Source organism: Tenrec ecaudatus, chromosome 14, assembly GCF_050624435.1.
Source record: "Tenrec ecaudatus isolate mTenEca1 chromosome 14, mTenEca1.hap1, whole genome shotgun sequence".
Taxonomy (NCBI): domain Eukaryota; kingdom Metazoa; phylum Chordata; class Mammalia; order Afrosoricida; family Tenrecidae; genus Tenrec; species Tenrec ecaudatus.
This window is the reverse complement of record NC_134543.1, coordinates 11,169,068-11,194,214: the sequence shown is the minus strand read 5'-3', so window position 1 is coordinate 11,194,214 and position 25,147 is coordinate 11,169,068. Positions and strand designations below refer to the sequence as shown.

Below are 25,147 nucleotides of genomic sequence, written 5' to 3'. Positions count from 1 at the left end.
CATCAGCGGCTGAGTGCTTAATCGCTGCGCCAGCAGGGCTCCTATGAAGTGCTCCTTGTTGTGCCTGTGCTTGTGAGGGCCATCGAGTTGGATCCAACTCAACGACGTAGAACAGAGTAAAACCCTGTCCAGTCCTCCACTGTCCTCGCAAGGTCGCCCTGTCTGAGCCCTTTGTTGCACCCTCCTCATCAACGCACTTTCCCAAGCATGCCCTTCTCCAGGGACTGTCCCTCTTGATGACTAGCACCTCACCCACTGCCACTGAGTCAGTTCAATTCATAGCAGCCCTAGAGGACAGAGTAGAACTGCCCCGTGGCCGTTACATAATCTCCTGTCAACTTGCGAAGGGGTGGAGTCTAGCCTGTCAATCAGGTCACAGCCAATGAGGCCTGGGTGTGGGCATGGCCTTCTCCTGAGGATTCTGGCCACTCCTGTCTTCCTCCCTGTAGGTGAGGGACAACGCACTCTCTGCTTGGTATTCCTGATGACAAGACATCTGGAGCTACGCTGGAGCCCTGGAGCTAGAGGAGCCACGTGGAGACCCCTGCCAGCACTGAGGTGTTTCCACTACCCCTGCATCCACAAGACTTTCCACCCACTGGCCTGTGATCTTCCTGCATTTGGTGTCATTCCATGTGTTGCGTGACTCTGAAGAGGACATTATAGACTGGTATCGGCCATATGGGCTAATATTGCACTTATGGACTTGATCTGGACTGGGCTGGGATGTTTTCTTAACATACAATTGCTCTTTGATTTAAAATTCTCTCTGACACGCATCTGAGTGTGTCTCTGGATTTGTCTCTCTAGTCTACCTGGACTGACACTGGCCAGAGCGCTCCTAAGAGGCAAGGATGGCAAGACTTCGTCTTACAGACTTGGGACACATTGTCAGGAGAGACCAGTCGCTGGAGAAACACACCATGCTTGGTCAGGTAGAGGGGCAGGGAAAGAGAGGAAGGCCCTGAGTAAGAGGGACTGATCCAGTGGCTGCAACCACGGGCTTGGCATAGAAACAAGTGTGTGGTTGGCCCATGGCCACATGCGTGTTCCGTTCTGTTGAGCGTGGGGCTGCTATGGGTCTGGGCCAACTCGACGGCACCTAACAACACATCCTTATGGAGTGGAAAGCCTCATCTTCCCCCTGCAGAGGGGCTGCCGGTTTCAAGCTGCTGACCTCGTGGTGAGCAGCCCACCCTGCTACCAGAGCTCCTGGAGAATGACGAGCTCATCATCAAGGTTTCTCCAAGGCCAACTGGTATGAAGGAATCGTGCCAGAACCATTCGTAATCAGAGCCGCCCCCCAAGGCTATCTTGGTAGGGTCTATTCCCCAGCATCCCTGACATCTAGGGGTATCCGTCCGTGTGCCTGGCGGGATGTGTGTTAGTTTGGGTAGACTGGAGAAACAAATTCATAAACACGCATATGTATATAAGGGAGAGGTTTACATACAAGAGGAATTGAACATTGAGAAAATATACCAACCCAGTCCAGTCCAAGGCCATGAGTCTGCTATTAGTCTATATGTCTGATACCAATCTATAAAGTCCTCTTCAGACTCATGAAACACATGCAATGAAGCCAAATGCAGGACGATCACAAGCCAGTGGGTAGAAAGTCTTTGGGTCCAGTGGTGTAAGCATCTCACCGCTGGCAGGGGTCTCTCTGTGGCTTCTCCAGCTTCCGACGTCTGGTTGCGTCCAAGTGGCTTATCTTCTACAATGTCTCCCAGGGAGTAGCAGAGAGAGAGAGAGAGAGAGGTGTCTTCCACCCCCAAGGAGGAAGTAGCAGATTTCCCAGAATTCTCAGGAGAAGGCCATGCTTGTCTATCTCCAGATTGACAGCCTAGACTTCACCCCTACACTCTTAATCCTTAAATTGACACCAGATTAGGTGACTGCCACAGGGTGTGTCTGATAAATATCACATCGCATCCTGATGAAGGAGGCTGCTTGCCTGCCATGTCCTCTTTGCCCTCTGGGTGATGGCTGGGAAATGAAATGGAGATGTAATTTTTTTTTAATGAAGCAATGAGAAACGGAAGTAGACAGGCTTTATTCAAGTAGTTGATCTGTCTGCATATAGGAAAACCCCCCTGTTCAGGGAATCAGAAGTTTCCGTTTTCGGTGTAAATACAAGAGTAGAAGATATCAGCAGTGGCCTGATTGTGACACCAGGAGTCCTGGTGGCATGGTGGCGACAAGTTGGGTGGCTTGTGGTCAGCTCTCTCTACTCCCATAGTGCATGGCAGTCTCGGGAGCCCGCAGGATGAGCCTACCCTGTCCGCGAGGGTCAGAATCAACTCTACGGCAGTGAGTTTCACTTGGGTTTGGTAACTAACTTACAGAATGAGGAGTATCATGGCTGATGGATTTTCTCTGAAAGCAGAAAACAGCAGAAACACACTTTGTTTTATGAACACAGTAACCCTGCGAAGGCAACTGACTCTGTGGATCAGACCATTTATGGATAACGTTATGAAGAACGGAATTCCTGAACCTGTACATAGAGCAAGAGGCCACCGGGCAAACACAAGGGGACCCTGCTTGGTTTAACATTGGGAAAGGGGTGCCTCGGGGTAGTTGCCTTTCACTTTACTTTTCCCTATTCGACTCCAATGCTGAGCAAGTCACCCAGGAAGCTGGACTGTGTGGGTAGCGTTGGGGTTAGAAGCAGCCTTCACGAACAGCCTGCAATTTGCAGAATGCACGACTCAGGTCGCTGAAAGCAAAGAGGACTTGAAGTCCTTGCTGATGAAGACCCTTCCTTATGGATGGCACCTCGACGTGAAGAAAACAAAAATCCTCGCCATTGGACCGATATGAAACATCCTGAGAGACAGAGACATGGTCAAAGTCCTCAGGAAGTTTTCATTTTATTTGGATCCAAAATCAATTCCCGTGGAAGCAGCATTCAAGAAGTTAAACCACATATTGCTTTGAGTAAATCTACTACAAATGACCTCTATAACGTGTTCAAAAGCCAGGATGTCACTCAGTGGTCTACGGGGCATCTCACCCAAGCCACACTATTTCCAGCAGCCTAATATGGGCACAAGAGCTAGACACTGAGTACAGAAGGCTGAAGAGGAATGGGTGCCTTTGAATCATTGTGTTGTTGAACAAACGGAAAGGTACCATAGGCGGCCAGAAGACTGGCCATTGTGTACTTGAACATGAACAGCCAGAAGGCTTCTTAGAAGGTGACGAAACTTTCTTCCAAGGATGACAATATTGGCCATGCTGTCAGGAGGGACCAGTCTCTGGAGAAGAACATCATCCTTGATGCAGTTCAAGGTCATTAAAAGAGAGGACGACCTTCAATGAGCAGCTCAGCAATGGGCTCACGCACAGCACCCCTCCTGAGGGCGGCACAAGGCCAGGCGGTGTTTTCTTCTGTTGTCCACAGGTCACCGTGAATCACGAGCCAACCCGATGGCACCGAATGACTTCCGCACGGGTTGGTCCTGCTTCTTTTCCATCCCGAAATTGCAGGCCGACGTGTGACCTGGCTGAGGGAGCTCGATGACTTAGGAAACTGGGAAGGATTCGAAGTGTTTTCTTGGGAAATAAGAGCAAAGAGTCCTTTTTGGTGAATTACTAATTTACTTTGGGGTTTGCTTCCCTGCACAGAGTAAACTTTAAATGGACTCATGGTTCACGGGCACCTTGTCCTTGAGGGGGTGGAGGGTTATGTTTCCATTATCACTGGGTTTCCAGCCCAGCGGTTCTCAACCCGTGGGTCATGACCCCTTTGGGACTGAGACACCACTCACTCCTCTATCCATCTCCAGACGGGTCTGCCCACATGCAGATACGCCCACATACGAGGTACCTGGCGTGATGACATCATTGCACCAACCACATCACATATGACCCATACAAATACAGGTGTATGTGACAGGGTTGGCGCCATAATGTACTTATGCAGACCAGTCACACATGTGTAGAGAGCAGCTACTGTGTAGAGAGCAGTGTTGTGTTGAAAGCAGCAGTATTGGAGGTAAAACGACACTTCATGAATTATAATTACATATTTTTTGTGATTAATCACTATACTTTAATTATGTTCAATTTGTCACAATGAAAATACATCCTGCATATCAGATATTTTTATTATGATTCCTAACAGTAGCAAAATGACAGTGATGAAAATCATTGTGTGGTTGGGGGTCACCACCACAGGAGGAACTGTATGAAAGGGTCGCGGCACAAGGAAGTTTGAGAACCACTGCTCCAGTCTGTCTCCTTGTGTGTCTATTTGTGGGTGCATTCCTCATTGGTCAGAGACCTTGGTGACATCTGTTTACTCCATTCACTGACATCCAGTTGGCACCAACTCATAGCAACCTTATAGGACAGGACGGAGCTGCCTCTGTGGGTTTCTGAGATGGTAAATCTTTATGGGAGTAGAAAGCCCCATCCTGTGAGTGACTGGTGGTCTCAAACCACCACCTGGGGACTGACAGCCCAATGCATAACCACTTTGTAACCAGGAATCCTGAGACCCACAGTGGGCTTTTCTGTCCATCTCCTGTTATGTGTTACTGGTCAGGGATGGTTTCCAAGACCTTCGCATGTAGTCTCTTTACTCTTCCTCGGATCTGCACCCCCCCCACACCCACACCACCTCCTCAGCCTGGAGCCCTCTTCCCCTGTACACCCAGAGGGACTCACACCCACCCACTTCAGTCTTGACTCAAATAGCACCTTCTCAGGAGGCCTCTTTATTCCATTCAATTTGAAATGTAACCTCATCCCTACCTTCTGGCACACCTATACCCCCAACCCTGCTATAGCGGAGTGGTTATGCACCGGGATGCTAGCCACAAGCTCAGCTGCTCAAAACCACCAGCCGCTCCCCATGAGAAAGATGAAGCTTTCTACTCCGGTAAAGACGTCCAGTGGTGGAAACCCACAGGGGCAAATCCACACTGTCCCATGGGGCCTCTCCGAGTGGCAGTGCGTGGGAGCTGCATTTCTCTCTATTGTGCCCATCACCATGTGGGGCACCGGGCATTTCATTTCTCTACTTGCTGGTCTTCACCCCACCTGAGTCAAGGTTTGTTTATTGTTGGGTCCTGGGCCCCCAGACCTGCTGAGTGCAGCTCTAAGAACACAGTAGGTGCTTTAAGATGCTCAAAGCACATTGTAAATGCTGATGGGCTGAGTACATGCGTGGAGCCATTCCCAGCTCCTGCTGCGATCTCTTTTGGGGACAGAGTGGACACAGGCTTAGGGCTGTTTCTCCCTAGTCCTGGGGAGCTGACTGCGTCTCATAGGGACCCTCCAGGGCAGATTCTAACCCCCTCATGGGGTTTCTCAGCTGCACCTCTATGGGAGGCTAAGACGCCATCCGGCTTCCCGGCTTTTCTCCCACAGAGCCAGAGAGTGGGCTCCACCCTCCGACCTTTGCACTAGTAGCCCAGGTCTGCCCACTGAGCTACCAGCCAGCAAGGAGCAGTGGCAGATGGGGTGCAGGAGGGAAGAGGGGCTCTGGGTGGTGTCAGCAAAGGGAGAGAAAACTGAAAGCCGGCCTCTCACAAGACCCCAGGATCGCAGAAGACAGAGAAGGGGAGATGGGTTGCCAGTGGCCCTTCGGGGCGAAGCTGGGACCCCCCCAGGAGAAGGTACAAGGGATCTGATGTGGTCTTCATAAGTTAGTCCCTGTCATCTGCCTGTCTTTCACTCTGAGCACTCCGAAGCCGGTGTCCACTCACCCAGAAGGATGAGCTTTCAGTCAGCACCGTCAGCAGTTGCCCACCGAGCGGGCTCTGGGGCGGCGCGTGAACAGGGTCGCCCAAACTGGCGTCCAGCACAGGCAGGCACCTGTTCAGGTACAAAGAGCTAAGGTGCAGCGAGGGAAGCCTCGCTCGGGAGGTATCTAAGGGCGCCTTGGTGGTGAGACCAGGACAGCAGGGTGCGGGCGCGGGGGTTCTGGGACCCTGCCCACCTCTCTGCGCGCAGGAAAAGCGCGTGGCCCACGAGGAACAACGACTCGCCCATGGTCACTCCTCAAATCGTGAGGCCGCCGGGGGAGAGGGGTCAGCCCAGGGCCCCACGAACTGGAAGCGGTGAATGGCGAGGACTGCATGGCTGGGGAGTAGAGGGCGACTCCTGGGCACCCCGGGGGGTGGGGAAACGGGGGCAGGGGGCGGCCCCGCTGACGTCATTTCCTGGGTCGGGGGGTATATAAGCGGGGCGTGAGGGCGCTGCAGCAGCTGCAGAGCCAGAAACGCGCGAGGAGAGATCAGCGGACTCGCGGACAGACAGACGCACCCGGAGACAGACTCTGCGCCCCGTGCCCGCCCCTGGCCGGGAACATCCCGCGGTGCCAGGCCCCAGACCGCCACCGGCTCCGCCATGCGCTCCGCCGCGGTCCTGGCCCTCCTGCTCTGCGCGGGGCAAGGTGAGCGGGCGCGGGGACCGGGCCCGGGGGCCGCCTCGCCTTCAGCACCGCGGACAGCGCCTCGGAGGCCTGAGGTCGGCGCCAGCTCCGCGCCTGACCAAGGTCACTGGGGGAGGTGACAGGGCTGCTGCTGGGCACCAGCTTCTCCCTCTCCTTCTTCGTCTTTCTGTCCTTGTCTGCCTCCCCGCCACCTCTCACAGACCCGCCTCTTCCCTCAACTCCGCAGCCCCTGCACCTCTCCCCACCGCCCTGAATTCTTTCCCCGGCCCTCTGCACCCCTCATTCTCCTGCACCCCACCCTTTCCCCCTGCAGCCTCTCCCTGCTCCTCTGCACTTTCCCCCACCCTCCGCAGCTCCCTGCACCCCCACTCCCCTGCACTCTCTCCTCACCACTTGCACCCCACCCCTTCCTGTCCCCCTGCACCTTTCTCCAGCCCCTCCCCCAGCCTCTCCTGTCCTCCTAAACTCGCTCTCCACCCCATGCACTGTCTCGCAGCCCTCTGCACCCCCACCTGTCCTCAGCTGTTTGTATCACCGGAGCCTCAGGTCCCACACCTTGGCCAGAGCGGGACTTTCCAGAAGGAAACTGGTAGGGCAGCCTCCATGGGGCATCCATCTCCCTGAGGACAGCAGTTGGGGACTGGAAACAAAACCCGCCCCAGCCCCAGGCCACTGTAGGAGCCACGTTGAGAGGGACCGTAGGGCAAGTGGACCCCTGGGCTCTCACCAGCTCTCTCTTCCTTCTTAGCCGTCGCCCTCCCCGTGGCCAGCCTGATGAGTAAAGGGGACACTGAGGTAAGACGGGTGCTGGGGACACCTGGGGCGGGAGGTCCATGGGCACCTCGCCACCAGTTCTTGGGTAGCTGCAGGAGCGAGGCTGGCATAAAGCCAGGAGCCAGCACTGCGGCTGCTGAGCCTGGGGACAGCTTGCAGAAGCAAATATCAAAGATTGCTACTTCTCCCAGTGGACCCGCTGTGGGGGCTCCTGCTTCCTCTGAACTGGGCGCACGGCCCTCCCGACTGGCTTTGTTTCTCACCTGCAGGGCTGAAGTGTCTCCTGCACTTGGGGGTGGCATTCCTGTCAGTGAGAAATGCCTTCGAGAACCTTGCCAGGTCGCCCCCTCTGCCCCCACCGTCCTTTCCTTGGGGCTCAGCAACACCCTCCCATTCCATTGGTGCCCAAGCCCTCGCTCTCCCAAAGGGCAACCAATCATTCTTGATCAAGCCTGCATCTGGGATCCTAGAGACTGATGGGAGAGGTCACTGGACAAGGGAGGCACAAACAGGGGTTCTTGCTCAACCAGACATCCTTCTGGGCATGAACTTGCATACACTCAGTCTGTCAGCCCCTCCTTCCCACCCAATGCAGAGGCGCAGATCAGGAATTGTCCTCTTTCACCCCCTGGGGACCCAAGTTCAGTCCCCAAGGACCAGGGTGCTTCCTGCCCTCCGGGTTGTGGAAGGAGGAGACGGGGAAGAAGCCTCCCCCACGCCCTCCTCCATGCCACCTGGGGAACGTGCCTTCCCTTCCCTGGGCTTCCACCTTTGCCAGTTGTCAATATTACCCTGGAGCACTGGGGGGAGCAGGAAGTGGCATGTCCCGCACATAGTAGGCCCTCAGCCAGTGGGTATGGTTATTTCTGGAGGTTCCCTCCCAGATCTCGCCTCTACCTCTGAAGCCCCACACAATCTCTCTCCCGGAATCTGTCTCCTGTACCAGGGGGCATCTGATGTCCCGGTGTAGAGTCTAGGACCACAGCCCCTGTGGTCCCGGATCATGTCTAGCTGTGGGGTCAGGGGCACAAAGCAGCAGGCAAAGACCAGAATGCCCCAGCTGGGAAGGTAACTGCACACTTTGTGACTTGTTTGCCAGGTGACTATCCCAGATCCTGGGGCTGGTTGCCTTGACACCCCGCAGACACAGCCTGCCACCGCCCCCTCGCTCCCCACCAGCGCCTGCCCCTCTGCAGACTGGAAGCAGAGAGGGAGGGCTGGTGCTTGGAACCCTTTCCTGTGTTGGCACTTCCTGGCCCTTTCAGGGATTTTCATCCCCATTTCACAGATAAGGAAAGTGAAGCTCAGCCAGCTCCAATCCTTTGCCCAAGAAGATGGGCATCATCTACCAACACCAGGTCCTAAGGGCCAAGTGGTTCCAGCCCCTTGCTGGGCACCTCACCAGACTGGCAGAGGCACAGCTAGTTGGTCTGGGCTGGGGACATCCAGTCAAGGTGGCTCGTGGGTGGAGACGGACCAGCCTGAGGCGTTCCCTCACCATACAGGGCAACCCAGGGACACTGCGGGCCAGGGACCCAAGTCTTGTTTTCAGATAGGCCACCTTTGTTCCCATCTGAGCAGGCCCGAAGGACTTCCGGGAGGAGTTGGCCTTTGAGCATCTGCCAGACCCCCCACTCCAGGAAGGAAACGCTGCTGGGGGGTGAAAAGTTACCTGCCCCACCCTTCGTCCCACGGCCACCATGAGCAACCTTAAAGGGCCCCCGCCACCCCTGCTCCTGGGTCATCCGGCACAGGGTTTGCTGTCATCACTGCTGTGATCATCTGGCTAAGGGGACAGCAGTGGCTGGGAGCCTGGCACCCGTGGAGCCCTGAGGACAAGAGCCAATGAATGTCCTGATAGCCTTAGAAATCTGCCCAGTCAAGCTCCATGCCCGAGCAAGTCCACCCCCACCCTCTCCTCCTCTCTGCTCAGGTGATGGAGTGTATCGTGGAGGCCATCACGGACACGCTGTCCCAGCCCAGCCCCATGCCCATCAGTCACCAGTGCTTTGAGACCCTCCGAGCAGGTACGGCTCAGAGCTTGGGCTGGGAGCTTAGGAGAGGGGGTGTGTGGCTTTGATGGACTGACTCAGTGCATCAGTCTGTCCAAGTGTCTGTCCGGGCATATGCTGGGACCGGGGTACAGTGAGATTCAGGGGTCAGAGCCAGCAGCATACAGGGGGATTTAAAAAGCTGCAGGGGGCATATCTGAGCCGAAGACAAGTGACTCCAACTGCAGGCAATACGTCACCGAGACCCGGGCTGAAACAGCAAGCTCCCAGGACATGAGAGCCCACAGGCAGAGGCGGGGCTGCCGTGGCCCCAGGACCTCTCCGCACCTGGTGGGCACCCTGCAGAGATGTGAGGAGTAGATTAATGTGGGGTGGTGGGCAGGGGCACAGGAGGAAAGAGCTTTTTTTCTCAGCAAGCCACTGGATAGATGGAGCCGTAGGCCTTAGAGACTTAAAATCCACAAGGAAGAATCTCCTTGGAGCAGAAGCCATCTGGCAAAAGTACGGAGATGGGGAACGGGTGTGGTTTACAGACAGCCCTCAGGGGCTGCTGCCCTTGGCTGGGGCCTGGATGCTGAGACCGCGGAGCGCGGACCCCTTAGCGAGAAGCGGGGTTTAGGTGTGTCATCTCCAGACCCAATTGGCTGCTGCCATGTGGGCTCTTCGTGTCCACAGAAAAGTCCTTGTGCTCAGCTGAAAATGTTGACCATCTCCTGAGCTGCTTGCTCTCTAGACACCCCCCCCCAAAAAAAAAAACACAACTCTCTTCACTGCAGATGAGCGGATCCTCTCCATCCTGCGGCACCGGAACTTACTGAAGGAGCTCCAAGATCTCGCCCTGCAAGGTATCTATCAGCCACTGCACAGAGTTCTGGGTAAATCCCGGCAGTGGAGGTGGACAGATGTCTGGGCAAGGCTCTGTCTCCTTCTGGTTCTTAGTCACCTCCTGCCCATGATGGAATGGCAAGGTGAGGGCTGATCTGTTATTGAAACGGTTAAGGAGATCAAGGCTTGGAGGGGTTGAGTGACTTGCCCAAGGTCACAGTGAGGTGGTGACGTGCCCAGACCAGCGGTGGCACTCCAAATACCCATGGATTCCGTAAGTCCAGCTCTTCCAATAGACATCGTGAAAACTAGAACAGACTTTTAAAGGCAGGAAGGGACTCCTGTCCTCTGTTACTTGGAAACAAAGTTCATCTCTAGAGTGAGGAGGGGCTTCTGTCAGATGGAGGGGCAAACAGGCTCTTGGTCCCGCCCCTCCAATCCAGGGTAGACTCTCAATGCGCTGCAGGGTGAAGTCTGCCTCTTGCCATGAAACTTGAAAAAAATCAAAAACCACCCCAATGATGTTATTATGGAGAATGGAGTACCTGTGTGAGGTAGTGAGCTTCTTGTCACTGGGGGTGGCTTCTTGTCACAAGCAGAGCCAGGGTAGGATGTTGGAGTGGAGGGTTAACTTGTCATCACACACAGTGAGCTGTTCTACCCAGCCCCAGCCTCAACCTTGGAAACCCGGGGTCTGGTCCCGCATTGGCCCCAGAGCATGCTCTGTGGCATGAACCTGCACCAGTTCCCAAACCAAGCTGGGGCTGGGCTGGGGCTGTGGCAGCACCGGGCACACACACTGAAGCCTGGAGCAGCCCATGCAGGGTGTGAGGACGGGCAGGGGCATAGGGGAGGGGAGTGCCGGGCACCACAGCAGCAGGGCCCGGGCCCTTCTCCCTCCCTCCTGCCGTCCACCTCCTGCGCTTGCTGGGAGGGAGAAGGGGCACACAGTTGGAGCTGCAGCTATTCTAACGCATAGTATGAAGCTGCCATTGTCCACCCTGGCGTTGCTGCTTTGACTAAACATCAAATATCTTCTTACAACCCAGCACTTTGAAAGTGAGATGACCAAGTGATTTCATTTCACTGATTCAATGTAACGTCAGCAGGGATGGTGTGACGGGGTGGTCCTGAAACAGCCTTTGCACACAGCCTTGGGGTCACTGGACCTGAATGACACACAGTGAACACCCTCTCCGATGTGGGGCTGCTGCCCTCCACAGGGTAGTCAGTGGCTGGGTGTTCAGTGGAAAGAAATGCCTGGCCTTCCTGCTGAGCTGCCTTTAGGTGAACTCAAACCTCCAGCCTTTTGGTCAGCAGCTGAGTATCGTGGCCATCTACACCAAGGAGCAAATCCATATAGAACACACATGCACAGAACATACACACAGAGAACACACACATGCATACAGCACAACATACACGCATGCATACAACACACATAACAAACACATGCATACTACAAGGCATATAACACACATACGACATGCACACATGCACATAACACACAACACACACACATGCATGTAACAGGTACAACATGCACACACATGTATAACACAGATACAACATACACACATTGATGCAATATTCACACATAGATACAACATACACACATTGATGCAATATGCAGATACAACACATACAAATTGATACAATATATACACAGATACAACACACACATATACAACATTGAACATTCATATAATATTCATACATAGATACAATGGTTTTCAAGGGTGTCTGCCCATCCATCTGCTCCTTCTCCTGGGCTCCCACTTGCACAGCTAAGCTGCCCTTCCCTGTGTGAAGTGGGGCAACCTGGTCTGCAGGGTCTGTGCTGCCCAGGGTCACCTCACCAAGTCTGCCTAGGCCAGAGCTGTGGCTGACCCCCTGAAGTGCCCACCGTGGTGAAGCACCACCATCGGTGCCAGGCCCAGGGTGGGGACAGGCAGAGGGGGCTGCAGCAGCCTGAAGGTCCCTGCCTGCAGGTAGTAAGGTCTCAGGTCCTGGCGAGGGGCTCAAGTCAAGCAGCAGTGCTGAGGCCTGGACTTGGGGGTCACTTCAGTCAAGAGGCCCTGTGAGGGGACAATCAGTCCCTGTGACTTCTGATGCAGAGCCCAGAGTCCCCTGGGCTAGCAGCCAGGTCCCGGGGACCTCTGACTCCCCACTCTCACCCTGGGGCCCTCGGCTCCACCTCTGGGCAGCAGGGCTTGTTCTTGTTTCCAAGGTGGGGGGGCCAGGGCCCTCGAGGGCAGGGGGCAGAGGCAGCCCTGGCCCCTGCAGAACCCCCCTACCCTACCCACCCCCACCAGCCCCAGGGCAGGATTGGACCACATGTGCCCAGTTCATGGATGAAGAAGCAGAAGCCCTCACTCTCTGACCCTTGCTGGCCCGAGCTCTGAGAAGAGGCTTTCTCCCTTCCCTCACCCAGGTGCCAAGGAGAGGGCCCACCCGCAGAAGCAGCACGTGGGGTTAGAGAATGAACTCTCCGAGGTCCTGGAGAGCCAGGGGGACAAGATCGATATGAAGGGTCAGTGTTCGCCACTGGCTGGAGGTCAGGCCGGGCGGGCGGGGCGGGGGAGGGGTGTGTGTGCTAGTTAAGTCCAGCCATAGGCACTGTCCAGTCAGAAAAGACCTGACAGAGCCCTGCAGAGCCTGGGGGTGGGGGTGGGGGGGCAGAGCGGAGAGAGGTACTGGTGGTGCCCTCAGGCACAGAGAGGTTAAGGGGCTTCTCTGAGGCCACCCAGCAGACCCGGGGCTCTCTCCTGGGGTCATCTGCGAGGCATGTTTTGAATGCATTCTATCTGGAAAGGCAGAAACAATGGTCATCTCCGAGGGGGGCGGCCCCGTTCCGGAGGGCGATGAAGATGCAGGGGCCAACACAGGGACTGGCATCAGAGGAAGAAGGCTCTGCCTGGTCCCCAGGGCCCGACTCTGCTGTTGTTTTTACAGAGGCCCCGAGAGAGGCGCCCTCCAAGGATGAGGTGGAGAAAAGGCACCCCAAAGAGGCGGAGAACCACGGTGCTCCTCCCCCAGCACTGGAGCAGGAGTCTGAGATGGAGAACCAGCAGGCCCCTGAGGAGGAGGAGGAGGAGGAGGAGGAGGAAGCTGAGAACTCCCACCCCCCAGTCAGCCCCTTAGGGCAGAAACCCCCAGGATCCCAGGCTGAGGGGACACCTGAGAGCCCCTCACAGGACAGAGCGAAGAGCCAGGGTGCAGGGCACCAGGCAAAGGTCGAGGAGGAGGAGGAGGAGGAGGAGGAGGAGGAGGAGGAGGCTGGAGAGAAGGCTGACTCTCAGGAGGAAGGCCCCACCTCGGCGCTGAACCCCCACCCGAGCCCCGGCTCCAAGGAGACTCCGAGGGCCATGAGTACGTATGACAGCTGAGTCCCCGTGTCAGGGTGCAGGCGGGTGTGGGAGAGACCACCCCATTTGACAGCAGCCTCGAGCAGGGGGCAGCTCTATGTTCCAGGGCTCAAGAGGTTAAATGATTTGCTCAGAGTCCCACAGCTAATTGAAACCGACCCTCCATCCCCGCCAGCTCTATCTGACACCCCACCCAAACCCCTCCCCCTGTCGCCCAGAGCCTGGGATGGTCCCCAGGGGTGAGAGGCGTTCTTCAGGGTGAAGAGGCAAAGGGACAGCATGGGAGAGTGGGGACGGCCTCAGCTTCAACCAGAGGATAGGAGAGGCTCTCTCCTTCCTCCCTCTCCCCGGTGGCCCATGTGGCTCTGGAGCTGAAGGCAGAGTGGGTCTCACTCCCACCCTGAGCCAGTGGACTGTGGACATGCCCCTGTAAGGCATGGCAGAGGAGGGGTCTTCCCAGTGGGGTCTGCTGGGGAGAGGCTGCCTGGCCCTTGAGCAGCACTGCCCAGGCCCTGGGGAGTGGCACGAACCAGGCAAGGCAGTGACACCCCCACCCTCATCGTCCTGCCCTTGTCCACCTGCAGCTCCAGGTGGGGCCATGGAGAGAGCCGGTAAGCCTGAGGCTGAGCAGGCTCAGCCCTCCAAGGGGAAGGGGCAGCAGGATGACTCCCCGGAGGAGGAAGAGCATCCAGCAGGGCCCCCTGAGGGCCTCCCCCAGGCTGGGAAGAGCGGGGAGCAGGAGGGGCTGCGCTCCAGCGAGTGGGAAGAGGACAAGCGGTGGAGCAAGATGGACCAGCTGGCCAAGGAGCTGACGGCTGAAAAGCGGCTGGTGGGGGAAGATTCTGCGGACTCGGATCCAGACCGCTCCATGAAGCAGCTCTCCTTCCGGACCCGGACCTACGGCTTCAGGGGCCCCGGGCCCCAGCTGCGCCGAGGCTGGAGACCGGCTTCGGAGGAAGACAGTTTGGAGGCTGGCCTGCCCCTCCCGGGCCGAGGCTACCCAGAGGAGAAGAAGGAGGAGGAGGGCAGTGCCAACCGCAGACCCGAGGTTGGTATGGCCCGGTCCCCCAGGGGAACTTGATCAGGGGCCTCTGGGGGGACTGCTCACCCCAAGGAAGCAGAACTAGAAGGCAGGGAAGAGAAAGCTCGCGAGGAGGGCAAGTTGAGTGAGTTCCCAGAGGCACCAGGAACAGGTTGGCAAGAGAGGCTGGCAGGGACCAGCGTTGGGCCCCTGCAGCCCCATGCTGGGCAGACAGGTCTCTGGATTGGAGGCCCCCCGGCCTCTCCTGCCCCCAAGGCAGCCAGGCACAGCCTCCTCCCGGGTTAAAGGAGGGGCCAGCCTGACCTCAGATTGAAGACTTGGGTCTGCCCTTGCTGTGAGGCCTGAGGCAGGTCACTCTGCGCCCCACAGACCCTGCCATCTATGGGGGGGTGGGCAGTGGCGTGTCCCTGCTAGTCTTGTGATTAGGACTAGGAGGTATGGGCCACCCTGGGTGCAGGGACAGCCCCAGGGGAGGGACTGGGGGTTCCTGGCAGGTAGAACGCAAGCTGGGGCCGGAGAAGGCTCTCACTTAGGACAGCGCCCCCCCCCTCCCCTACACACATGCACAGCGCTGGCCCTGACTCAGGTTGTAGCTTCAGGGGCAGGAGAGCCAGGAGGCTGGCCCCAGAAGTGCGCTGGGCAGATGTGCCTCGGGGAACAGGGCATGACCACAGGGAACAGCTCGAGCCTCACCCTGGCTTTGGGCCTCAGATCATGGCTGTTCACCTTCGTGTGCCCCCCACCCCTCAGCAGAGGTGTGGGGGGTGGCTCAGAGAGGCTGGCAGGACCCCTGCCCTGCAGGGTGGAGGTATGGGCCCCAGAATCGGTGCACAGGTACTCCGCATGGCCTAGGGTCTTCTTAGAAGCCTCCCCAGCACCTATAACTCACGCTTCCCCGCCTCGCCAATTTCCTTATAGCCCACCTCAGTGTACCATGCCTGAGCCCTCTGAGGGAGCCCCTCACCAGCAGGGACTGTGGCCTGGCCAGGTGTGCACTCCTGTTAGGCTCAGCTCCCACACTGCCTGGGCCACTGGAAGTTTCCAGGGTACAGAGAAGGCTGAGGGATTTCCCACCTCCCAGAATCACCCCCCTGGCAGCCAGGTAGCTGAGGCCTGCAGAGAAAGTCCCAGAAGACTAGACCTAAGAATCATCACCCAATGGCTGGGTCCCCTGGATCCTGAGAGCAGAATCCCTATCCACCCACCCCCACCACCATGCTAGTCAATCAGGAGGAGTTGGGGTTGGCAGGGCAGTCCCCCGGAGTGTGGGGCCCCTGCACCCTGAGTCACCAAGTCACTGGGCAATCTGCAGAGCACCCTGGTCAATGTCTCCATGGGCCAGACAAGTCCACTGGGGTGCCCAGGTCACACAGCTGACCACTGGCCCAGCCAATCTGGGCCAGTCCTGCCTGACCCGCTATCCTCTCCCAGGACCAAGAGCTGGAGAGCCTGTCGGCCATTGAGGCAGAGCTGGACAAGGTGGCCCACCAGTTGCAGGCGCTGCGGCGGGGCTGAGGTGGCTGCTGTGGGGTCCCGACTCTGCGGGCCCCTCGCAGATCCTGGCCAGACAGCTCAGGCACTGGACCCTGCCCCTCTACAGAGTGACCCTCCCACAACTTTGAACACCGTCCACTCTCTGGGCACAGGCACCTTTCTGCAAGCGTGTCCCTCCCCCGGCCCCCACCCAGGTCCACTGAACACACTGCAAAGACGGCGGCTTCAGTGAGAGCCAGTTAACACCGTCTGTACAAAACCCGTCTGTGGAAAATAAATCTGCTCGGGGCTTTTGTGGCTTCTTTCAATCCTTCCCCTGCCTCCCACCCAACTTGGAGTGGGCGGAGCTGGGCTGGACTAAAGGGCAGGGGACGGGGTGCTGGTGGGCTCGCCCCAGGGTGACTCCCCCTGGGTCACTTCCTGCCGGCAAGCTCTTAGTCTCATCTGTACAATGGGGGCGCCAACACCTGTCTCTCAGGTCGTACGTAGGGGCTGTCACATACGGCTGACCCAGGGCCCCACTACTGTTCCTCTGCACGCGGAGCACGGGCTGGGCCATGCAGAGGTAGGGCTGGCTTCACCAACACTTCCTGGTGTCCCAGATGATGCCACAGCCACTGGACTGACTTCGGGGTTGGGCCTCCAAGCTGTGGGGGGCTCTGGGCTTCAATCTGCCATGACCTAACCTCTGACCTGTGCCTAGGACGCAGGGCGTGTGAACGCCTTGCCCAGGTAGCAGTTTGCTAGAGCACGGCAAGAAGTCATGGGGGAGGTCATGGGGGAGGGTTATCGGGTAATGTGCGAGTTGGGCTTCTAACCACCAGGTCTGTGGTTCGAATCCACTGGCTGCTTTGCGGGAGAAAGAAGAAGACTTCTCCCGTGAAGGCTGACCGATGCCGAGACCTACAGGGCTATTTCTGTTCCCGCCTTGTAGGGGTCGCTCGGAGTCAGAATGGACTCAAGGGCAGTGAGGTGCTCTGGTTTGAGGGTTTGCTCTCTGAGGGGAACCACTGACTCCTCCAGGGAAGGGGCAGGGCGAGGGCAAGAGTGCAGGGTGGGACGGGCAGCACGAAGCAACCAGAGGGCCAGGTTGCTGTGAGCGGCGAGTCGTCGGGACCAGTCACCCATCTTCTGCACAAGCTTCTGAGAGCCACACAGATGGCTGCCCGGTGCAGAGCCTGACTCTTCACCAGGAACAGAGGGCAGGGGTCCAACAGGGGGAGCACCTAGCCTCGCAGCCTGCTGTGGTTAGGTGCCATCGAGCCAGCTCCCACCCATAGAGACTCTACGCACAATAGAACGACCATTGTCAGGTCCTGCGGCGTGCTCACAACTGTCCCCACGCCCGGGCCCATCGAGGCAGCCGCTGAGCCCATCTAGCTCGTCAAGGACCTTCCTCTTTTTCTGCTGTCTCACCCCCTTCCAGCCACGATGTCCTTCTCCAGGGCCTGGTCTCTTCTGACAACAAAGCCAAAGTAGGTAAGACCAAGTCCCGCCATCCTTGCCGCCTCCTTAGGAGCACCCTGGCTGTACTTCCAAGACAGACGAGTCTGCCCTTTCGCGGTCCTTTCAAATATTCTCCTCCAGCACAATTCAAATGCATCACCGCTTCTACGGTCTTCCTCGGTCCATGTGCAAGTTTCACACACATATGACGCAATGGAGAATGCCATGGCTTGGGTCAGGCGCACCTTCATCCTCAATGTAACATCTCTGCTCTTCGATACACTGCAGAGGTCTCGTACAGCAGATTTACCTAATGTAAAACATGGTTGCTTCCATGAGCCTGGATTATGGAGCCAAGCAAGGCAAAATCCTTCACAACTTCAACCTTTTCTCCGTTTATCATGTTACCTATTAATCCAGTTGTGAGGATTTTGGTTTACCCCACATTGAATCATCCACTCTGAATGCGGCAATCCCTGATCTGCACCGGGACTTCAAGCCCTCCTCACTTTCAGCAAACAAGGTTGTGTCATCTGCAGACCGCAGCTTCACAAGCTTCCCTCCAATCCTGATGCTGCACCATGCTTCATGTAGTCCAGCTTCTCCGGTGGTTTACGCAGCAAAAAGACTGAACAGTATGGTGGGAGGATACAGCCCTGGTGCCCACCGTTCCTGATTTTAAACCAGGCAGTATTCCCTGTTCTGTTTACACAACTGCCTCTTGATCCACGTACAAGTTCTGAATGAGCACAATGAGGTGTTCTGGAGTTCCCATTCTTCTCAAGGTGACCCAGTGTAATGTGGTCCACACAGTTGAGTGCCTTTGCACAAGCAACGAAATACAAGTAAACAGATTTCTGGTATTCTCAGCTTTCAGTCAAGATCCATCTGACATCAGTAATGATACTCCTTGTCCCATGTCCTCTTGTGAACCCGGCCCACACCTCTGGGAGCTCCCTGTCAACGTTGCAACCTTGGCCATCTCCTTTTGCCACTGCCAGTCACCTGCTCAAGCAGGACAGCAAGCGTCAGCAGGATTCTGCCAGACTGGCTGGTGACAGGGCATCACTGGCCTCTCCAGAGCACGGCTGGGATTTCGGATCCAAGTTCTGAAGAGGCAGCTCTGTGCAGTAAGCCTGAGCATGCTAGGCTCTAAAATCAGAAGACCCCAGCCTGGCCTTTGGCTGCACAGCTGTGCCTCTCAGGATCTCAGTCCCCAGCCATAAAATGGGGAGACTACTTCTCTCCCAAGGGTCCCACAGTCACATAGGCCAAGCAAATGCTACAATGATGGCAAAGCTGCCCTGGTTGCAGGCAGGTTGCCCACTGTGCCCTTCCCTGGCTCGGAGGGGGTTGGCAGAAGCCTTTCTTTAATCCTTGGTTTTGCACTGTACCCCCAGCAGCTACAGAAAGAATAGGGGTGCTAGGAGAAGCCTCGCAGGTGGAGTGGGTCATGTTGGGCAGCAATCCGAACAGACCAGATCTGTCGGCCAAAGATGAGGCTGTCGACTCCCAAGATCCACAGCCTCGGACACCCACAAGCGCAGTTCCACTCTGTCCTGAAGGGTCGCTATGAGTCAGAATCGACTCGATGGCAGAGCTTGGCTGCTGCTTTGAAGGTGCTGTGGGTTACGGTGCTAAGGTTGGTGGTTCAAACCCACCAGCCACACTCAGGGGAAAGGAGCAGCTGTGTGCGCTCACAGAGGCCTATTTACACTCGTGTACACTCCGTATAAAGTACACTACCAGATGGAACCAACTTGATGGCAGTGGGTAGATGCATCCCATTAGATGGTTGACAATAAAAAAATCCTCTACCAAGCCTCGCTAGCCAATGACGAGGGTGTGGAGACACCCTATCCCCGGGGTCACCATGCCAAAGATGGGTCTATGTGGCCACCTGTTCAGTCACATGACAATTACGCAGCCAACCCGAGAGCCAGTGGACCTGAACCTTTGCATTGGTCTATAGAGGTGTTGTTCTGTAGTCGGCATGAGGCTAGATCAAGAGCATGGAGACGAAATGGCAGAAACCTCTCCCAAACAAAAGGAGCCCTCGTGGCCTGGTGATTTAAGCGCCAAGCAGAAACCACCAGCTGCTCCACAGAGACAGACGGGGCTTTCTGCTTCTGTAGTTAGTCTTGGAGTGGCGATGGCAACGTATGTACCAAAGTGCACGGTAGAATTGCTGTATGGATTGTTCTAAGAGGTTTAAGACCCTCCCAATAAAATGATTTATCTAAAGTCTTGGAAACCCGCAGGGGCAGCTCTACCCTGTCTTATAGGGTCTCTATGGGTCAGAGCTGGTGGCAGTGAACGATGTATACATTGGCATCATAGTAACACTTCCTGACTCCTCTCGGATACAGACATATAAGGGCCCTGGTGACACAGTGGTTGAGGACTTGACTGCTAAACTGAAGGCGGGCAGTTCAACCTCTGCGGGAAAGACTGACAGCCTTAGAAACCCTGTGGGGCTGTCTGCTCTGACCCGGGGGTCCCCGAGTTGAAACAGGCATGTAAACATATATGTCATGTATAGGCACGGGCACACCAGCTGGGGGTTGATGGGAAAGTGTTTGTGAACTGTCATGCATGGACCACTTGTCCCAATGGCCAGGTGTCACCCTCTGCAGCCGGTTCACTGACGCAGCTTCTGACAGGGCTGGACAGAGGGGTCAGTCAGCAAGTGGAAGGAGGTGGTACCACCAAGTAGCCAGGTCACAAGAAGCAATCACTTCGGGAGAATGGCTGGCGGGCTGGGTGGGTCCTGTAGGCCCTGCTCCAACATGCTCTGTACCACAAGTGCCCTGCCAGGGGCCTCCCACTCTCTGAACACTTGGTACTGGTGGTGCTGCTACAGAGAGAAGGCAGACGGGGGCACCGGGACAGTGGGGTGCAGGTCCATCTCCTCCTCCTGTCAGGAGTCAGGCAGATATGTATGGAATCAGAGGGCAGTCCAGACCCCTCCCCTCACCCAGGGACGAATACTCTCTGGTGTCAGGTGTAGGGCAATAGGAGGAGGGCCCCAGCTGCAGCTCCGGGGGCATCTGCTGCCCTGAGTGGAAGGGGGTTGCCGGGTTCTGCTGGGTCAAGGTTCCCAGGGGACACGTGGACAGCAGCGTATGTCTGCACTAGTTCTGTGGCCTGCGATGACTTGGCATGTGGGAGCCAGCTGGCGGCTTCCTGGGTTGGAAGGATTCTGAAGCAGCTGATCAGCCAACAAAGCCACTCAGCTGCTCCCCCTACATTCTCCCGTTGAGAAAGGAAGTCTCTCCGAGTTCTTCTCCTTCACTGGTGGGGGCAGACGGACAGACAGGCTTTCACAGACGGAAAGCCCCTCCAGGAACCCCCAGGGAACCTGCAGGTGACCCAGCGCTCCAGGCCCAGTTGAACCATGTGGTATCAACTCACAGCACCCCGGAGGCCAGTGGCAAGGACCTGGGTGGGGCCGAGTCCTGCTGGTGAGGACAGACATCGTGTTAGGCGAGTGTGGAGCCCCATCACTGCCTGTACAAGAAAAGCCTCTCAAGCAGTGGGGCCCAGAACCTCAGCTGGAGCCTGCGAGTGACCCCAAGACTCCCCCAAGCCTCGGAGATTCTGCCTGTTGTTCCCCCAGCCACCCTGCCCCCTGACCGCCACCAAAGACAAATATCACAAGGCCACAGAGCAGCCGGGACAGCAGCCCCATGTGCCACCAACTCAGGGACAGAGTCCCAGCTGGCCTTGCGTGATGCTGGCAGACTCAAGGGTCATGCCTGCTCCCACCCCAGCTCCTCTGCTGGTGCTGGAGCCCAGCAGGCCTTTCCCATGGGCCCGAGAAGGTTCTGGGCATGCTGTGTGGTCACACTTGCTCCCTGCACATAACGGGGCGAGGGTTTCGTGAAAGGAAAAAGGTCAGCACACCCAGTACCCTCCTAAGAGCAGGGCTCACCCCTTCCCGTCATGGGCCTACGTGATGGGCTGGCGGGTCCCTGCCCGGGGCCAGCTGGCATGGGCAGGTGCAGGTCAGCTAAGGGCACCCCACCCCATCTGCAGCACCTCAAGAAGTCATGACCACTCCCAACACCTGCATGGGTTGCCATGGACACCAATGATGTGCCTGACAGTGGGCAGAGGACGGGGCACAGGAACAGCCTGGTGTCAGGGTTCCTGCCAGCCCGCATGTCCTCCGTTGGTGGGGACTGTGGGCACCTAAACTAGTGGTTCCCAACTTTCCTCATGCCGTGACCCTTTAATAGTTCATGTTGTGGTGACCCCCCCCCCCAACCATAAAATCATTTTCTTTGCTACTTTAGAACTGCAATTTTGCTACTGTTATGAATTGGGTGACCCCTGTGAAAGGGTCATTCGACCCCCAGTTGAGAAACACTGTTCTAACCGGAAGGGAAGGCTGTTTACCCAATGCTGCCACTGAGACGGCTGGACACCAGTGCCCGCCCGCCCGCCCGCCCACCTGCCGACAAGGCTGCAGTTGATCTCAGTAGTTTATTCAGAGACAAAGCAGTGCATGAGGACGCCGCGCCACGCTGGGTAAGGGGCGACACGGGCCTGTTGGTTCACCACGGGAGCAGACGGTCCTGAAGGCTCCACCCAGCCTCGGACCATCCCGACCACACACAGCACAGCCAAGACCGCGGTCCCCTCTCCAGTGAGCTGGCATCTTCACCTCACAAACACCGGGGCATTCCATCACAGCCCTGCCTGAGGCTCCAGCAAGGCCGAGACCATCTCTGGGCTGCAGCTCCTGCTAGCCATGCGTACAGGGACAGGCAGGGGCTGGACACGTGGGCAGTGCCTCCGCAGAGAAGGCCCGACCTCCCACGCCGGCCCGCATCCTAGCTGACTCTCAGAGCAACAGTTGTGTGTCTAAGAGCAGTCTGCTGGCCCCTCAGTCTTTCCTGGACAGACAGGAGGCAGTGGCCCCCCCAAAGTCATACTGCAGGCTCTCAGTGGGGCACGTGCAGAGGGGCTGGCCTCAGGCACCTCAGGGAAGGCTGTGGCCAGGACCCATGGCCAAATGGCTGGTGGACTTCATGGAGCTGCCAGGAGGCCCGGCAGCCAACTGAGGCCTCGGCCTCCTCCTGGCCTGTCCATCCCTTTCATAGGGGCCTGGGCAATGGAGACACGGACCCCAGGCCAGGCACCTCTGCCCGCCAGGGGGTGGCAGCTGTGGTCCTGAGGCTCCTGCTCCTGGGGGGGATGGGCGATGGTGTGTGTGTGTGTGTGTATGTCAAGGTCACCCCAGTGGTGGGGGCTAAGGTCTCACATCTGACAAAGCTGCGGAGGAGGGTGTAGGGTCTGAGGTGGGGGGCTCAGAGAGATGGGGACCCGCTCACTCCCTGGGCTGCAGCTGGCACCTGACCAAGGGTATCCCCTTAGGATCCTGAGGCCTGGTCCCCAGCAGCCACCAGACATGGTGCACACATACATGCACGCACACTGGGTCACACACCCACACACCTGTGCTCGGCTTGCCCCTACAGCTCACAGTCAGGCCTAGTGTTGAAAACACAGCATGTAAACTCAGTAGAGAATGGCAGGGCGGGGCTGGGAGCCTCTCACCTCCCCCTGCCCTCTTAGGTCAGGAGTCGGAAACTTGGGGACACTGGGAGGAGGAATCAGACCAGGGGAGTGCGTTGTCACGGTCCCAGTTGTGTGAGCAGCCGGCTACTGGGAGGAGGCCTTGGTGGCCAGGGAGGCCACGCAGTGCTGCTGGAAGCTGGGTGACACAGCAGCCGTGCAGCCGAGTCTCTGGTGTGGCAGCTTGGCCGAGCTGCCCGCGTCGGCCTCTGCCCTCCAGGCAGGGTCCTGGCCCCTCAGGCTGCAGCAGCCGGGGCTGGTGCTGCACGTCCGATCGCCGGCCTGCTCTGCCAGGAGCCTGCTGTGCCTCCGCGGGGCTGAGTCCCCGGCATCCCCCGTGCCTGTGCTCTGGCCCTGCAGGACGGTGGCGATGTGGTTCAGGAGGTCTGTGAAGAACTCGCTCACGCCCTCGTAGCCTGGAGGTGGGGTGGGTGGAGAGAAAGCAGAGGGCCGTGAGCCGGGCAGTGGGCAGGCTGAGGGCAGAAGGCCCCAATGCCCACCCACCGGAGAGGAGAGTGAAGCTCTGCATATAAGCCAGGGCCTGCGAGGAGCTGAGGGGCAGGCTCCTGGATCCATGGCCAACTCACCCACCACCCCGGCCAGGGTTAGCATGGCAGGGAGGGGGCTGGCCAGGTCAAAGGCCCGTTCCTCATGCTCTGAGGAGTGAATTCTCCTGGACACAATGGATCTGGTCAGATTCCAGGCCTCAGTTTCCCCACATGCGAATGAGGAACTCCCACATTTCACAGCAGGGGCTTAGCATGCACCACTGGTAGTGGGTGGGGTGGGGCAGTATATGCTAGACTGGGCCCATTGCCTTGCCCATCCAGTCAGCCAGCAGGCAGCCCTGGCCATCACCTACGGTGCAAACGCCCGCCTTCCTGCATCCCTTAGGACCAGAGGCAGTGAGTTGGGCTGATGTCAGCAGGGGTCCCGGGGAACTACGGGGCAGGTTGGGATCCAGGGTGGAGATTTTGCTGATGTCCAGCTAACAGTCTCTGGGCAACTGGAAGCCGGGTGTGGGTGCCGCCTCACACCCGGGACAAGAGCTGGGTGCACCCGGGACAAGAGCTGGGTGCACTCCCTCTGCCATGGCTCAGGGTGTCCACAGGGGGTGACGCTGCCACCATGGCTATGCCCATGACCGTCCCACCCCCACCACCAGGTGGCCATTCACAGGAGAGCCACAGGGCAGGGCAGGGCGGGATGGGGCTGGAGGTTGGGAATGTGCCCTTTCTACAGAAAGGTCCCCAAGGCAGCTGTTGGCTGGTGGCCTGCCTGCCTGCCTGTCTGCACATAGCCCTGAGAGGTCGGGGCTGGCAGCAGACAGACACATGCTGGGCACAGGGGGATACCGAGGGTCTTGCACCCTCGCAGCCGTTTTACACAGGAGACCTCCGAGGCTTAGAGAGGCTCTCTGACCACAAAGCTCTCGAGGGGGAGCAGGATGTGAGCTATGAGATCCGGTCTTGTCTGAGGCACCATCCTAGGTATGTGGATTTGAGTCCTACCGGAAGGGCCAATTTCTGGAGTGTAGGTAGGGCCTGGCTGGACGTGATCCCCTGGGAAGACACCCAGAGGAGCAGCCTGGTTTCCAGGGTGGACACACAGGCTGGGCAGGAGCTGTGAGCCGGATATCAGGTTAGACACGGCAGCTCCCTCAGCAAAGGCTCTGCCCCCCAGACCAGACACCAAGGGCTGGGAGGGGGCAAGTGGGGGCAGCCCTTCGGGCATGCTGAGGCCCAGCCAGTGGGACCTACAGCCCCTCTCTTTGCTCCACAGGGTCCGCGCACCCCAGCCCAAGGAGGTGGGCCCTCTTCTGAAGGCCAGTCCAGGCTCCAACGCTGAGGAGTGGGCGCCCCAGGCAAGCGACTCAACCTCTCTCCTCACCAGCAACCATTCCGTGCAGGTCCTCCCACTGCCTACATGCATGCTGAGTCCCAGGGGAGGGCGGCAGCAAGCCTGGCACACCCAGCAGAACTCTGGGAGTTGTGCCTGCCAGAACCAAGTCCATTGGTCACCTGGACACAGACTTCTCCCTGTCTCCACTCCCTTGTGTCCCCTGGCTTGGCCCTGTCCCTCGGGCAGCCTCTGACCACCTAGCCGTCCACCCTGCACTGTGAGCCTATCTGTTCCCAACCTCTCACTTGCCCCCCTGTGCACCCAGGACAGAGGCTCTGAGCCCGTCTGCTCT

The 25,147-nt window shown here is 57.7% G+C and overlaps 2 protein-coding genes across 3 annotated transcripts in view; one reads left to right on the top strand and one right to left on the bottom strand.

Moving 5' to 3' along the window:
• Nucleotides 1-6,363: 6,363 nt before the first annotated feature.
• On the top strand, nt 6,364-15,945 carry CHGA (chromogranin A). The gene is given in 8 exon segments (XM_075531918.1): nt 6,364-6,409; nt 7,158-7,204; nt 9,117-9,210; nt 9,972-10,040; nt 12,455-12,553; nt 12,976-13,423; nt 13,995-14,436; nt 15,862-15,945. Coding segments are annotated over 8 exon segments (1,329 nt in total).
• Nucleotides 15,946-21,844: 5,899 nt separating this feature from the next.
• ITPK1 (inositol-tetrakisphosphate 1-kinase) overlaps nt 21,845-25,147 on the bottom strand; it is a 118,565-nt gene continuing 115,262 nt past the window's right edge. For both annotated transcript variants that reach the window (XM_075531256.1, XM_075531255.1), the window contains exon 10: nt 21,845-23,369. In XM_075531256.1, coding sequence (XP_075387371.1) covers nt 23,041-23,369 — 329 coding nt within the window. In that variant the 3' untranslated portion in view covers nt 21,845-23,040. The remainder of the gene's footprint in view (nt 23,370-25,147) is intronic.